The following is a 15,544-nucleotide window of genomic DNA, read 5'->3' on the forward strand; positions in this document are numbered from 1 at the left end:
AGATGTGAAGTGATCACCTGTTGCATCTCTATTAATTTGTCTAAACAAAAGAAAACAAGAGTAATCTATCAATGAAGACAAAATGAACATCTTCAGTCTCAGTCATGTAGTCATTTTCAGATATCTACTTATTGCCACCCCTATGTGTGAGTCCTGAACTCACATTGTGTCCCCCCCTCTCAAGCACCAGTCCCCCCATTGACAACTTTCTGGCTGCATTGAGTGCAACAAATGCTCAGCTGCTTGGTATAAGACAGAGAAATAGAGAGCGAGAGAGAGAGAGAGAAAACGAAAACACTCCTCCCTCCTTCCCTCTCTCTCTCTGCTCCCTCCCAAAGGCAGAAAATGGATTTACCAGTCCGCCGCAGGTGCTCACAGACGCCAGAGAACTCGTGTGGTTTACGACGGAGCCCGAGTAGAAGCAGAGCTGCGTCTCCGACAGGCGTCTGGGCGCTGCGCTGCGCTCCCCGCCGCGCCTCTCCTCCACCGTGAAGTCCCCGGAGAGGAAGGCGCTGCTCCTGGTCAGGTTCAGCTGCAGCGTCCTGCCGAAGGCCGGTACTGACAGGACGATGTTGTCACCGCCGCTGCTGCCGCCGCCGTTGCCGGGGTGCCCCGAGGTGTGGCGGCGCGCGCGGTGGCGTGCAGCTGCTGGTGCGACTGCGGCTGCGTGGTGGGCGGACAGGTGCGCCTCCAGCCCGGACAGCAGCCGCGGGAGCACGACTTCTTCATCCGTCTGCGGCTCGGCCAGCGCTGCTTTAAAAGGAAGGGACGGTGTCATTTAGAAAGAAATACTACTACTACTGATAATAAGAATAATAAGAATAAGAATAAGAATAATAATAATAATAATAATAATAAGAAGAAGAAGAAGAAGAAGAAGAAGAAGAAGAAGAAGAAGAAGAAGAAGAAGAAGAAGAAGAAGAAGAAGAAATAGCCTTCACTCCTGTCTGTCTGGCCACGTTTTAACTTTCATCTCAAATTTTGTGGGGAAAAAAAGAAAAGAAAGAAAGAGAGCCCTGAACGCCGCACAACCGGAAAGCAAGCGCGCAAATTGTCTTGTTTTGTCCCTTTTTTTTTCTTCTTCTTCTTTTTCTCCCCCCACAAGTCGCAGATAAGGTTTGCACTGTCCAGCTGAAGGAAACGCGCCTGTGCCCGGTGACCTACATCCTGAGACAGCGCTAGAAGCTACAGAGCGACGGAGCTACAGAGACAGACAGAGTTTCCCCCTGGTTCACTTCAACTTACCCGTCAGTCCGGCGCAGAGGAGTGAGAGGAGCAGAGAGGTAACATGGCTCTTTTGCATGGTTAAAAGGCGCCAGCGGGAGAAGAATATGACGAGACGGGTGGATGTTTGGAGGGGTGGTGGTGGTGGTCGGGCGTAGGAGGTAGGAGGTGGGGGAGGTGGGGTGGGGGGCTTTGTTGTCTTCTCCGCAAGACTCTTGAACCGGACTGCACAACTTTGCCCAAGTTTGAAGAGTTTGGGGGTAATTCAAGGCTGGAGTGACTTTTGTCAAAGCGAGAACACGCCTCCGCGGCTCCGGGGCCGCCCCGCCCCCTCCCGCTTGCCCACTCCCGCTCTCCCATTGGCTGCGACCGACGCTGGCCTGGGAAGCAAGCGAGGGATCCCTCGTTCTGATTGGTTGCAGGAGCCGCCTGTCTTCGCCGGGGGTTGAAACCCTACACGTGGTTCGGAGAGTCGGGGTGGTGGGGGTGGAGGGGTCTGTCTGCAGCCACTTGGCAATTTAAGCTTTTATTTTGAAGGGTGGAGAAAAAAAAAAAAAAAAACTCCATGGAATTACAGCGGAGAAGCTTTACAACATATTATTAGGGGCAGGCGTGGGCAAACCACGGTCCGGGGACCGCATACGGTTAAACTTTTTAATCTGGCCCGCCGAACTTGAAGAAACGATATTATTAGCCAGTAAGTTATAAAATAGCTGTATTTCATTCGGTTTTTTTTCAGTGTTTTAAGAGTCATTTGAATAAAGAGCCATATACCATGCAGCTTCAGACACATATTTTGTTGTAGCTTTGCTTTTGTCCGTTTTCAATTGGCATTAAAGCTACATGATGTGTTTTCTACATATCCCTCATACATATATACCAATATACTGCGTCCATCTCCTCCTGCATCTCCGGCCCCTTTGTCAAATTTTAGAACCTGTTGTGGCCCACCAAGTCCACAAGCATTTTTTCATGACTTACAGAGAGAGGGCAGTCAAACTCAGCACATATGCTAAGCAACTTGAAGTCAGCAGGTGCCTCCTTCTCTCCAACAGTGTTTGTGTGAAAATATTTCTGAACGGTATTTCTTTTAAAGTGATCTAAAAACCATTCAAGCTGCAAAACAAAATGGTCTGAATTGGGTGTGGAAGAACTTGACTTGCCCGTGTAGACCTCTTGACCTCGGTCCCACCCAACAGCTTTCAGGATGAACAAAAAATGCACAACACAGTCACTACTCAGGGCTCATTTGCTCCCGTGCTTCAGTGGTAACAAGCCTCCACAGCAGATAGAGCAGGCCCAAAAAAATCTGTTGGAAAGACTGAAACCAGATGAGTTCAAGCTGTCCAGCTGCCAATGTTCTTCTTCACAAGTGCTTGTTAGATAGCTGACCAGCTCCAAAAGCCCCTCCCCCCACACCTTTCCATTTGACAGTTTTGGTCACTTTCTGAAACTAATAAGCCTCTCAGTCTTGAAATCAATGATCCTGCAGAATCCCAGAAATCCCAGAGGAGGCCTGCGTTATCTCCATGAGCTAAACATGGAGATAACTCAGGTCTTTGGACAAAGGATATCTAAATTCATTAGCATGAAAGAACGCAGAAACGGCTGGACAGTGTAGTCTGAGATTCATTTCCAGATATCTCAAAAAGTATAAATTATTTCAAATGTCTGTTTAATTTACATGTAGCACGAAGAACAATCTCCCAACCAACGTTCTCCTCAGGTTAAAGGGACACAATGCGTAAAATGGGTCACCTGTGTATGGAGAGAGAGCGAAAGAAAAAGAGTGAGTTTAAAAATGTAATTAAAATTGCATGACGCTAGAATTGCAACGCAACTTTTGACAAGACATATCACCTGTCAAGTTCATATGTAGGAGGCACAAAAAGATGCACCAGGGATCGCACCACTGGGCATAAAAAGTTATTTTTTTCCAGATTTGAGGGCATTAGGTATACAGTTGTTAAATATTTGGTCAGGGGGCTGGCAGAAGCCACAAATTCAATCAGAAAGACATTTCTGAACTAGCGTAATCAACTGTATGTTGTTAGATTAAAACAGAGAGTAAAACAAATGAGGGATGGTGAAATGAAATAGAAATGACAAATATAACATGGGATGATGTTATTGTGAAGCTTTCAAACTAAAGCAAGGTGGTAATGGTTTTAAATTAGGGGCAAATTGTTTACTAGCAACAATAATAATAACTTCATTTATGTAGGGCCTTTAAGTTACAAGGTGCTGCACAGCAGGAATAACATCTAACGTCATAGCAGACAGACCTTGAGGCATCTGGTGGACTGTTGGGGAAGACCTTGACTTAGCTGATGATCTAGCTCTCCGATCATCCAACCACAACATGCAGGCTCCAAATGACAGACTCGTCAGACAAACGTTGCCAAACAGGTCAGACTCAGCATTAACACCTCCCAAAACCTAAGTGATCTATGTAAACTTCGCCCACACGAGTCCCATCTGAGAACGCGGAACCGCTTGAGTATGAGGAAGACCTGGCCTACCTGCGCTGCCTTGTTAGTCTGGCCAGTGAGAGATCAAAATAAAATCCAGGCGAGGCTGGGAAAAGGCTCAGGCTGCTTTATCCTATAACTCCATTCCATCTGGAGGTCCATGCAGTACAGCCTTAAAAAAAGATGCTCGTATATTAAGCAACGTCAAGTCTGACCTGCTCTTTGGTTCTGAGAACGGGCGAGTGATTGAAGCAGACACTGGGAGGCTGGATGTGTTCCACAGCGCATGTTTTGCCTCAGGTGAATATGCCAGATCTTTTGGGCAAACAGAAATCTCCCACAATGACTTGTACAAGGAAACAAGGAGCTATCAGGACTGGCACTGGGGAGCTACAACCAGTGGTTGTCATGTTGCTAAGGTGGTTAGGTCACGTGCTGAGGATAGAGCAGGAAGTGTCAAGACGGCACCAAGCGAGACCAAGACATTATCAAGACTGTCGAGCATCGAGATGGAGACAAGACCAAGGCATTTGGAGGTCAAGACCGAGACAAGACCAAGACTGTATATGTCAAAGTAAAATAAATAAATAATAGGAATAAAAACAGAACAAATGACCAGTAGTAATTTTTTTTTTTTTTCTTTAATGTCAAGTGATTCTACATAAATGGAACAGCAACATTCCTTTTTTTTCCGGCAAGGTATCTGTCAATAATTTGCTTTAACATTTTTGCTGCTTTGCCAACTATTTTTGAATCACTGTCAAAAAAGAACTTTCCTTAAAATTAAAAAATCAAATCAATTTGGAATATGGCAGCGTGTCACGCTGGGTGTCACAAACAGAGCGTCACACGGCAGCAGCTGGATTATTTTCTGTTATTATCTGTTAGCGAAAGAGTTGGCTGAGTCTCAAACGAATCTCGTGATCAAAAATCTCGAGTCTGCCTAGTCCGAGACCAAGAGGAGACCAAGTGAAAAGCGGTCTCCAGACCAGTCTTGAGACTAAGACCAATCTTGAGTACTACTTAAAAACTAGCAGCAGGACCACATCCCAAAGGTGGCATTAACGAACAAGAAAAACCAGGGAGACCCAGAGCCACCTGCCGCAGGACTGTGATGCAAGAGCTGGATGAGATGAACCTGTCGTGGGGGAGAGGCCCAGCATGCTGCCAAGGACCAGATGCAGTGGAGAGAGCTCGTTGAAGCCGTATGTCCCATTGGGGATGAAGAGGAGCAAGTAAGTACAACAGGAAGTAATGATGTCCAAATATGAAAAATGAAACATACACACTTGGACAGAGATCAGCAGACCTCCGCAAACCTGACTTCAGGAACCAACTGGTATTGGAAATGGAAGGATTGGTAGTTATTTAATCCCAACAACATCCTTGTTTCTCTAAGTTCCTTAGAGTGTTAGAACAGCAACGGTAGACACGCTAACGCTGAACCAAACTACTGTTCAATTTTCCACAAATGCTCACACACCCACAGCACACGTTTCATTTGTTCAGGCTGGCCGCAGGAGTGTCTCCCCCAGAGAAACACACAAGGCAGAGAGGCACTGCTGCGCTGCCCATTTCATCACTGCCCCCGTCTTACTAGGACTAACTCTCAGAGTTGCGTTCAGGGACCACTTGTGCCTTACCTAAAGATCCAAACAGTTGTCTTAAATTGGTTGGGGGGATTTATGCTGTGCTGACAAATGTCTCTTTTTGTATTATTTCCAATACAGATCATGCTGATTATAAACATGTACCAAACAGGAATGGAACATTGTGGCCTTTTTTTTGTATTGTCATCGCCAATCACCCCCTGTGAGCCAGCCCTCTGTGATATTTCCTGTTTGGGAAATGAAAAAGATGTGTCCGAGTGCGCATGCAAACAAAAGGATTTTAGTTTTTCCAGGGCTTGGCTCTACTCCTACACAGTACTTCATACTAGTAGAGACTCTTGGTGATTTGTGAATGTGACTGACTTTAAAGGAGTCTATAACTCACAAAAATGAGGAGAGAACACGATAAATTAGGTAGAAGTGCAAAGAGTTAAGAGCTGGATTTTATGTAATTGTGTAATTGGTAAGAAGCCTCACATTTCCAGCTGTGACAGTGGGTCATTGCACAGCCACATAACCACATTAGCATGACTATGTTGTTCGACCACTGTTTTTGTTTTTTATTACTATAATGATGATGATGATGATGATGATGATGATGATGATGATCTCTGGACTAGATCCATTGTGCGCGGAGGGAATGTCTGCTGAGCAGGGCACAGAAGCTTCTTTATGGAGGCCAGAGGTGATTTTCTGAGCTGATAGAGCACAGCAAGGTGACCTGCTTTGAGCTCCAGAGCTGTTACAGGCCTCACACTGAGTCTGAGAACCCACTTTTAGATATTTGAGAGGTTTCTGGCATACTCATTTCATCGCTGCTGAAGGCCTGTTTGACCCGAGGAGACCTCCAGACGTCTATAAACGTTATACCTGGTCCCCCCCCCCCCTTGTGCCAATCAGGCAAGCGTGCAAATAAATTCCAGCATGGATGAATTCTCCATTATTCATATCTCAAAACCTTAACCTCACAATTCTTTTGAGACTTAACTCCAAATGACTTTAGATAAGAAAACAGTTGACAATGACTGCAACTTTTTCCATTCATCCAAGCAATTTCAATTTTTATTTGTTTTTGTCTTTGTATGGTCTATTATTTTTTAAAGCACATCGTTCTATTTCTTACTCAGGAGCATAAGTTGTCTCTTATAATTCAATAAAGGTTATAGTAAGTTAAAGTTAAGTGCATCTTGGTGAATTTTTTTCCTCCCTGTGGAGTACTGATTTTGTTTTGAACTCTTTGTTGTAACGTCTTTTTGGCAAGTTTTTCTTTTTGCCCCTCAAGGCGTGAACATTCTTGTGTAGGCAGCTTCGAAAACATTGAGTAGATTGTGAGCACCATCCAGTGGACAACGGCAAAAATGCAACGATATCGGCTTCTGGTGAGAGATTTTTTTATTTTATTTTTTATTTTTTAAAAACGGCAAAGTAGTGACACTGTGTGTCATTTTGATAAGTTAATCATCAAAGCATTGAATACATAGAAAACATTTTTTTAAAAAATCAACTGTGGTTAAACCTTATGTGATACAAACAATACTAGACTCTCAGCCAACCTTTGAACATACATAGCTGACCCCACTCAGTACACAATCATTAACAGTGGAGAACACTGACATTGACACAGCACCCGTGATGTTTGGAGATCTTTTTTATCTTTTCTTTCTTTTTTCTTTTTTTTAATCTAGAAAGCATGTCCTGGGTATTGTGTGACAACTCATGAACTCATGATTAAACCCATATATTGTAAATTAATGAAAAAGGATTTTGCTAAACAAAACCCACAGTGAAAGGAAATATTATTACATGCTTAAAAACGTATTTAAAAAAAAAAAAAAAAAAAAAAAAAGAATCAAAAACAGGGTTTAGGTTAATCCGAAACATTGCTTTGGCTCAGGTGAAGGAGAAAACGCGTCTTTTCAAAAAAATCTGAAACAGTGCAAACAGGCCAACGTATCAAACTGTGTGACAAATGGCAAAGGAAAAATGTTTCAATGGGCCAGCAGGTGGAAAACAGAATGACGGGAAAGCTGCAGTTGTTGAGAATGTGGGGATGGGTGCAAGCAGAGGCAGCTGCAGGATGGGCTATGAAGAGCACAAAGTTCCTAACTCCCTAACTGGCTAAAAGAAAAAGTGTGAAGACAACAGAAAACTAACGGAAGACAGCGGGCAAGTTTGGAATTTGCATTGCTTAGTTGTTGTTGTTTTTTTAAATGCTCCATTGTGAAACATGAAAGTCAAGAGTGTCGTTGATTTGCTTTAATCCTGCTATATATGAACTTCTTGAGAAGTCCAATGGAGGAGACAAACAATATTAACCAGAATGAGATTTGGTCAAGCAGGACTAAATTAAACATTCTTTAAAAAAAAAAAAGAAGAAGAAAAAAAAGGATAAATTCTCACAATGTAAAACTATAGAGAATGTCAAACATACTTTTACAATGTAGATAAATTCAGACTAGAGAATAGTATTAAAGAAAAAAGTCACACGAATAAGTAAGGAGAAGGGGTAAAGGAAACACAAAGGACTTTCAGAGGATTTAGGATTTGTGTGTGTGTGTTTTTTGGGAGGACAGTCTGTGGTGGAAGCTGTTTTACACTTGCCGCATAAATAAGAAATAACAAATGTGATCTAAAAAAATAAAAATAGACAACATGATCTCTTAACCAGCAGGGATTGTGGAGCTCTGCCACTGACAACACTGTAAGCAAAGCAAAGTCTCCCTCTGGGCCTCGTGCCTCTCTGAGCACCGTCAACAGCAGGGCTCTGAGGACTCTGGCTCGTCTTCTATCATTTGGAGTAATAATTCACACACTTCACAAACTTTTCTTCCTCATCACCGGATGAAAAGTGTTTCTTGCTGCACTGTTGCCAACATCTGTTACCTTTTATAAAGTCATTATAAAAGACAATCATCGCACTGTCTTTGACCGACAGAGGTCCTCCGGGGGAGACAAGCACCCGAAGCATCCGCTTTTGTCCATCTCTGTATGGACCGCTAGTCCATTGCCAACCTTGTGGTTTTTCTCCGCCTCCGCCTCCGCCTCTGTCGTGCTGCTCTCATCCTCCTCTTCTTCTTCATGGTCACTTCTTTCATCTCTGGTCATCTGTGACATTAGCAAGAGAGAAATACCGGTTGAAGATACATAATCACATTAAGTGTTTTCTAACACATTGCTTTCGCGCAATGATATTTCAAACAAATTACAATTCCTATATAAAACCAGTTATGAACCAGTTGTCATTTGGTTGGTGGATTCCCAATGCCAAAGTCTTAAAGTCAGAAAACAGAGAGGTTATTCTCTGTTCCCATGTTTATTCCAATTCCTACTTAGAGTTACATAGATGTGGTATCAGCTTTGAGCAGTTTTAAAAGACCACCAACTTACATTGCCAGACATAAATTTTCTGACCATGCAGAGGATGAGGTAAGCCCAAAATATGTGCAGAAACTGGAGCACCAGCAGCATTATGTTGAAGAAATAGTATCCAAAGAAAGCAGGGTATTGCTCAACAGGGTAGACCCAAGTACAGTGGATGAGCCTAAAACACAGGAGCAGAGAGATTAGTCCAAAACACCAGCAGGCCATGTGGAAGTGCAGAATAATAATGAGCAAACGGTTTGCGAAACATGATGAGGGTGAGCAAGGATAAAACTTAAGAGGCATTCTAGATATAGTTTTGTCAGAAAAAAATAACACTTGAAACACTGACTGTGCTTTCATTAAAAAAGTTTAACCAAGTATGATTAAAAGTATAAGCCTTCCAAAGTGTTGTCACATTCTTAAAAATTTCTTGAATTGATTGTGCCCAAGATAGATGGACAAAGGAGTAGAAGTAAAACTATTCAAGCTGGTAATAACATCACATTAGCATCTACTTGATAAACAGTGCTAGCTAACCAAGACAGTGGGAACGTCTGGTGCGTGTGCCATGTAAAGCTCTATGGCCATTAAAGTCACATCTTAGACAAACCAAACTTTAAAATGGAGTAACTCTTTCACACACTTCAACTATAATCTCTCTCTCTCTCCCACTCTCTCTCTCTCTCTCTCTCACACACACACACACACACACACACACACACACACACACACGCACATACACCCTCACACACTACAAAATGGACAACTAAATACTTTCCGAGCTTACCAGAATGGGAAGATAATCAGCCGAGTCACCATGAAGACGATTGAGAACAGGATGAACAGGATTTTGCAGGTTTTCTCCCATTTTGCATAGTTAAACAATTTGGCAGACTAAAGGTAAAAGACAATAAAGTTTAATCAGTCATATGACAGTCATATGATGAAAACATACAAATGACACTGTCTCGCTCTATACACCAGCAGCGTGTGGAAAACATAGAATTGCCTTCATGCATTATTTCTTACATGCACTGCATTTCTCCAAATCAGGTGTCTGTTTGAATTTCAAGCATTCTCACACAATTTAAAATCTGTTATAATGTTTTAGTCTTGTTGCAAGGTGTGATCCGACAGAGGAGGCATCTGTATCTACACACTCACTTTAAAAGAGAGAGACCAGAGGATTGGATTGCAATAAGGTGATTTACATCTATGAAAGATCAGTAAGAGTAACATGAAAAGCGAGCTCACTTTTATCAACGTTAATAGGTCATGTGAGTTTACAACCTAAATAGAGAGTCTGTTTATTGGTTAGTATATTTACAGACAACAGACCGTGGTGGGTTGTGATTGGAATTTATTTGATATGGCTATAGTCAACATGTTGCAGTCTACCATGTGAATGTACTGAAGACTTATGTGGAAAAATCATCAGCAAGACGAGGCTCAGGAGCAAGATGCAAAATACAGTTACGTGAAGGAGAATCCATTATTCTGCTTCCCTTATCTCCAGAACCTGCTTGTTTGCTCTCACTCGTGTTGCCTAATCTCATTACAACATTAGCTATGTGAAAGAAGCAGTCTTTCCACTGCAGGTCTCATTTGCTGCTCCAGTAACAGTTGTAACATTGAAAGATTAGGCAAATTGTTTAGTTTAAATTTAAATGTTTGTTGTCATCGCTTTAAATGACAAATAGTTTTTGTCATTTAAAGCGAGGCACACAATTCTAATGCAAATACCGAATTTAGTATTCGTTTACTTTCAATACCCTGTGTCTTGTCAGGTTTAAACCCGTCGGTTACCATAACTGACCTCCAGCAAAACATCTGAGGCATCGTGAACCAGCATGACCAGCGTCCCAATTCGTATGTAGTTTACACACCAGGAGAACGATAAAAGAATTAGTGTGGCCAAGTGGTGGATGATTTGCTCCTTAAAATCCTACAGAATGAAAATCGGAAGGGGGAAAAAAAGACATCACTGATCATGAAAAGGTCCAACAGATTCCCATAAGCATCTTATTAAATAGATGGTGGATTTTCAAAGTGCCAAAGGTGGTTTACAGTGAACCAACCAACATGCAACTCACCTTTCTCTTGACATCGAAGGCGACGCTAAAGAGCAGTGAGCCGTAGAAGCTCATCTCCAAGGTGTAATACCAGTACTGGGAGTCCAGCATGGACTGTGGAGGGACAGAGACACACAGAATGACTGTCAAAGAGAAAGTGACACTGAATGTTTCCCCCCGCAGGGCCTGTAGTCCTCGTGTGAAACTTTAGATTCCACTATTGTCCAACCCAACTCCTGTTTTCAAAAGCAGACACAGGCCCACAATACAGTTTCTGTGATACAATCCTCACACAGTTCTCAGCATGTCATTTTATCCTGGGGCTGTGGTGGTGGTGGTGGTAACTGGTTTAACAAATGTCTCATTTATTGCACCTCAGTGCAGACAGAATAAATCCAGGCCTGATTTATAACTCTGCAGAAATACTAGACCACAGTTTCTTGCGAAAGGCAAACATCCTTCAGCAGAGTGGGACACTGGGTTCAGAAATTCATGTGAATTTTGTTTTTATAAAAATAAGCCCAAGTCCATAAATTCATGGTTAAAAAGATGCACGTTGTTTTCATGTTTAATGTTGATGGGTGTTTGCTCACTTAGCAATATAATGGAATTTAATTTGTTTCCATGAAATGTTGTGTTTTTATTGTTTTAAACCTATCACAACAGGCACAATTATACATGCACGATCCCAATTTAAAGCTCAACTGCTTTTCAATGACTGTTGTTGTTAGAAATCCTTCATACCTGCTTTGGAAAACCTCTCCATACTTCACGGGTGTCATAGAACCATTCTTTCTGCAAAACAGACAGGGAAATTTTAGTTTTATTTTAAGGCCTTAACATATATAATCAATGCAATATTCTCTTTTTTTCTACAAATGTATTCATTGGCTATGAATACAGTTGCATTTCTAAGCTACTGTGTCTTTTTCATTCATGAACAATACTCACGTCGTACAATGCCAGGATTCCGCCAATGAACGCGAAGAGATAAAAGGCAAACCTCCAGCTGTGAAGCAACAGAGATCGCAGTGTTAGAGTTTAGTGAGGGTGTGCACTGGCTGTATAATCAGCCCCTGTAACAACCTGGCCTCTCGAAACTTCTTCAAGATTCCAGGGCGATCCTGAGTGCGTCTTCTCCGGAACCATCGCTCAACTTGTCTCACAGTCAAAGCGCTTTTCTTAGACAGGCCATCAATGTCTGCCTGGGAGAGAATGAACATGTCATTGCATGTGCAATTTGCAGATGATGGACTGAGTTAATAAATGCTGTCAGTGGTAATGAGAGCCATAGTCAGTAAACTGTCCAATAAAAAGGGTTAAATTAGTTCTCGAATGAATGCTGCTGTGATATGGACGCGCATGCGGTGGTGTTTGGGGTTCATTCTGATTCTCACCTTGAGACAGCTGATTTTGTATTTGATGTGTTTTAGAGTAACAGTGGGTTGTCAAGTGGACTGCAAAAGCTGTTCAGAGTCTTGTGGGAATCTTGTAAGATTCTAGTAAGCTATCTCCTGTTGATACTGAAGCGATGTGCTTTGTCAGTGCTGCAGGGCAATTGCAATGTAGCAGTTTTGACCAATCAAAATCTCAGTGATGACTTTCTCTCAACCAGGAAGAAAATGTAATTCTAGAAGGATTAGTTAGGTTCCATTTACCTGGGAAGGATCTTTACTCTGAGATGTGAAGTAGGCCTCCAGAATGGGGTTGTCCTCCACTCTCAGATGAACCCTCGGCTTGATTCCAGCAGACGCTGCGAGTGGAGTAGCTATCCACCTGGCGAACATCAACCGCTCAATTTTGGTGTTTTATGGACGCAATCACGAATGACGAACTGGAACTACTGGTATTATTTAGCTCAGAATGCATTGTATCATTTTCCCAAGTCATTTTGACTTCTTTTAATCACTTCACATTTTAATTGACTTCACATCTCTAACCGCTCAGTGTTTCTGTGCTACACAAGTAGTAGCCTGATCCGCTGGAAACTGGATAATACTTTAACCCCATCTGTGACATGACAGCCGTTGCAAATGCATAAGTGCGTCACTTAACAGTGTCTGGACAACACTGGCAAAGATGAACGAGACCAACACAACAAGCCTTGTGCCTGTTTGTTTAAAAAGAACAAATGTGTACAGCACTGTAATACTGAAAAGCAACATTCGGGTTGTACCTTTCAAATACATAGCGGACAAGTAGAAACATAAAGGCACAGGGGACGGTGACGTAGAGATGCGATGCTTTGGCGTAGACCCTTCCCTCCTTGTCCTCAAGGTCCGCCCACGTCAGGTTGACAGGCAGCCAGATATTGTCGCTCCAGAACCGCTCGTAGAGTGTGACAAACATCTCTGCACTTTATCAGAGCACAAGGACACAGAATCACTGACAGGAAAAGACTAAGTTGATTGTAGTTGATAGTAGTTTTATTATAACAAAGTCAGGAGTAACAGTTGACTTGTAAATCAAGAGGGAAACACTACTGTACTCTTTAACCTTAAACTACTGCAGTAGAGTCTCTCTCTCTCTCTCTCTCACACACACACACACACACACGCCTGTGACTCTGCCTGAGCAGAGCGCGCTCGCAGATGCTCGTTACAGCAATGTACACAGAGTTCTATTTCCTAAACAAATATTGACCCAGTGACCCCTCACGTATCCCTCCACACCTTTTTCAACAGCTCTATCTTTCACACAAGCCCTTATTACTCGGAAAAGCCACAGGAGTGCCTTAATGCACATCAGTTTTTGATAGCATGACTTTGTCAATAGACAAGTTGCGATGGGTGAATACTAGCAATAGTTCTCAGTACTGTGCAGTTTATGTTTAAACCATACCCTGTTTATGTATTTGATCTTTCTGACGTCCCAGTTCAGTTTAATGTTTAATGAGAATAGTTAAACAAAGAAACAGTCACAATGGAAACCTGGGTTAAAGCAGGACAATGTACAATGGCGTTCATGGAAATGACAGATTTGAGCTTGTTTTGTGTCACAGCTGCTGTGAATTAACAGCGAAAACAATTTGCCCGGTCAAAGAATAGAAACGCAGATGGACGCCACATATCCACTTCCACCTGTGGTGCAGAAATAAAGGCAAGGCAACCCAGATCACTACTGTCATCCTGTAATGCTGATTGTATTTTCAGTAGTGACTCTATGCTGGAAAATTTGAAGAAGGATTTTCCTGACTAAGGAGAATAATTTTTGTTTATTCCAATCCAGTATGTATAACTTAACACAGCAACCAGACATCAATCGTTATCTTTAACGTTCAGGAGGGCTTTTACGTTGCAACTTTTTATCTCAATATTTTATAGCTGTGATTGAGATGTATGACAGTGGCAGAATATCATCACTTACAATAAAAAGTTCTGTCACATTGTCTGAGAAGGTTGAGAGCCCAAAAATTACAGGTACCAAGATCCTTGTTGATGGAGACAGTTGATTGATTGCGACTTCAAAAGCTGTTAAATATATAAGCAAATATTTGCAAAACAAATGTCCATTAATCCTAAGCTGTGGCTTTGAGCATTTTTTTTTAAGCTTGAAAAGGGAAAAAAAACTTATTTTTAAATATCCTCAGGCTTTGAAGAAAAAGCTCATAAACATTCCTGACTTATCTGCAAACCTTTTGTCTGTTATAGAGTTTCAAACAGCATTAAAAGGAGAATTGCCTCTGGCAACACTTATTGCTTAGCCTCAATATAGCTACTGGCTCTGTAAAGGTTGGACAGCGCAATACACCTTCCAACTATCCAGAGTTGATAGTTCTGTTCTGTTTGAAGCATTTGGCAGACAACACTCTGATTCCATGGGAACTTTGTGTTGATCTCCAGACAAAAGAGATGTCATTCATCTCAACTCAGCCATGAGAAAACCACCAGCAGCGCCGGAGAGCTCCCGAATGACAGATAACTCATCGAACAAGAAAGAAGAGGAAAAAAACAAAGGCATTTCACCACGTTTCAGCACAAAAAATACAACATTAAAAAGGCAATAACCTCTTCGATCTTGTTCCAAGGTCACCGATAGACATGGCCTTACCTTTCAGCGGGCAACGCAGCCAACAGACAGCAGGCGAAAGCAGTGTTTTCCACACCACCTGGTTGCTGTGTTTGGAGTGGGATGTGACACGGATAGCAAAAAAATCCAATATTCGACCTGTCCACCGAGCAGTCAGCGACTCTCTCTTTGTTTGACATTCCTCAGCGTCACGCCCAGCACGGCCAAAATTACCTGGGAAAGGCAGCGCCTCCTCCCCCCTCCCTTCAGTAAGTGGAGGTAGGCAGGTGGATTGTCACAACACACACTCTCTCTCTCTCTCTCTCTCACACACACACACACACACACACACACACACACACACACACACACACACACACACACAAGCCTGCAGGGATCTAATAACCTTGTGTGTACTGTGTTCCAGATAAGGACAAAAGCCGGTTTTCTCCTCAAGCCTTGACAACAACCACTTTGCACTTTTACATGAAGTTTGACACCCTGGTGGTCATACACACAAAACCCAACATGACTGTGTGTAAAGATGGCGAGCTGTACAGTATGTGGCAAGAGAGGGAAACCAGCAGTGTTCCAATATATCAGCTGCAATAATAATCATGATTGTGAAATCATTGCACTCTACAAAGCCTGACACTTTGCAATGCCTTCCATTGTTTTGCGCATTTGTGAAATTGTTCAATTTCTTTATTTCAATTTCCTGGTTACAGAGTTCATTCTAAACTTGAAAAATCAGTTTGTTTTTTCTCTAATTTTTTACCTATTTTTACATCATGAA

The 15,544-nt window shown here is 42.3% G+C and overlaps 2 protein-coding genes across 6 annotated transcripts in view; both read right to left on the minus strand.

The window, feature by feature from the left end:
- The window catches only part of adamts17 (ADAM metallopeptidase with thrombospondin type 1 motif, 17), a 60,312-nt gene extending 58,685 nt beyond the window's left edge, over window positions 1-1,627 (minus strand). Inside the window, exons 1-2 of one of the 4 annotated variants that reach the window (XM_076011536.1) lie at window positions 1,246-1,620; window positions 356-750 (exon numbers count right to left, since the gene is read on the minus strand). In XM_076011536.1, the coding sequence (XP_075867651.1) occupies window positions 356-750; window positions 1,246-1,303 (453 nt within the window). In that variant the 5' untranslated portion in view covers window positions 1,304-1,620. Of the gene's footprint in view, window positions 1-355; window positions 754-1,245 lie in introns of all 4 variants that reach the window. The other 3 variants (XM_076011528.1, XM_076011542.1, XM_076011550.1) reach the window with 3 other exon arrangements.
- Window positions 1,628-7,688: 6,061 nt separating this feature from the next.
- Window positions 7,689-14,964, minus strand: cers3a (ceramide synthase 3a). 2 transcript variants are annotated; one of them, XM_076011560.1, is made up of 11 exons: window positions 14,791-14,964; window positions 12,917-13,096; window positions 12,399-12,516; window positions 11,827-11,945; window positions 11,692-11,749; window positions 11,485-11,535; window positions 10,762-10,854; window positions 10,485-10,613; window positions 9,456-9,562; window positions 8,693-8,846; window positions 7,689-8,410 (listed from the first exon to the last, which is right to left on the minus strand). In XM_076011560.1, the coding sequence occupies exons 1-11, from the start codon at window positions 14,946-14,948 to the stop codon at window positions 8,216-8,218; spliced, it is 1,362 nt and encodes a 453-aa protein (XP_075867675.1). In that variant the 5' UTR covers window positions 14,949-14,964; the 3' UTR covers window positions 7,689-8,215. The 2 variants fall into 2 exon arrangements, with proteins under 2 accessions (XP_075867675.1, XP_075867683.1); XM_076011568.1 differs by having other exon boundaries at window positions 12,917-13,091; window positions 14,791-14,922.
- Between the last annotated feature and the right edge of the window lie 580 nt (window positions 14,965-15,544).

Source organism: Nelusetta ayraudi, unplaced genomic scaffold (genome assembly GCF_046127955.1).
Source record: "Nelusetta ayraudi isolate G7.1 ecotype Tasmania unplaced genomic scaffold, CSIRO-AGI_Nayr_v1 ptg000005l, whole genome shotgun sequence".
Lineage (NCBI taxonomy): Eukaryota > Metazoa > Chordata > Actinopteri > Tetraodontiformes > Monacanthidae > Nelusetta > Nelusetta ayraudi.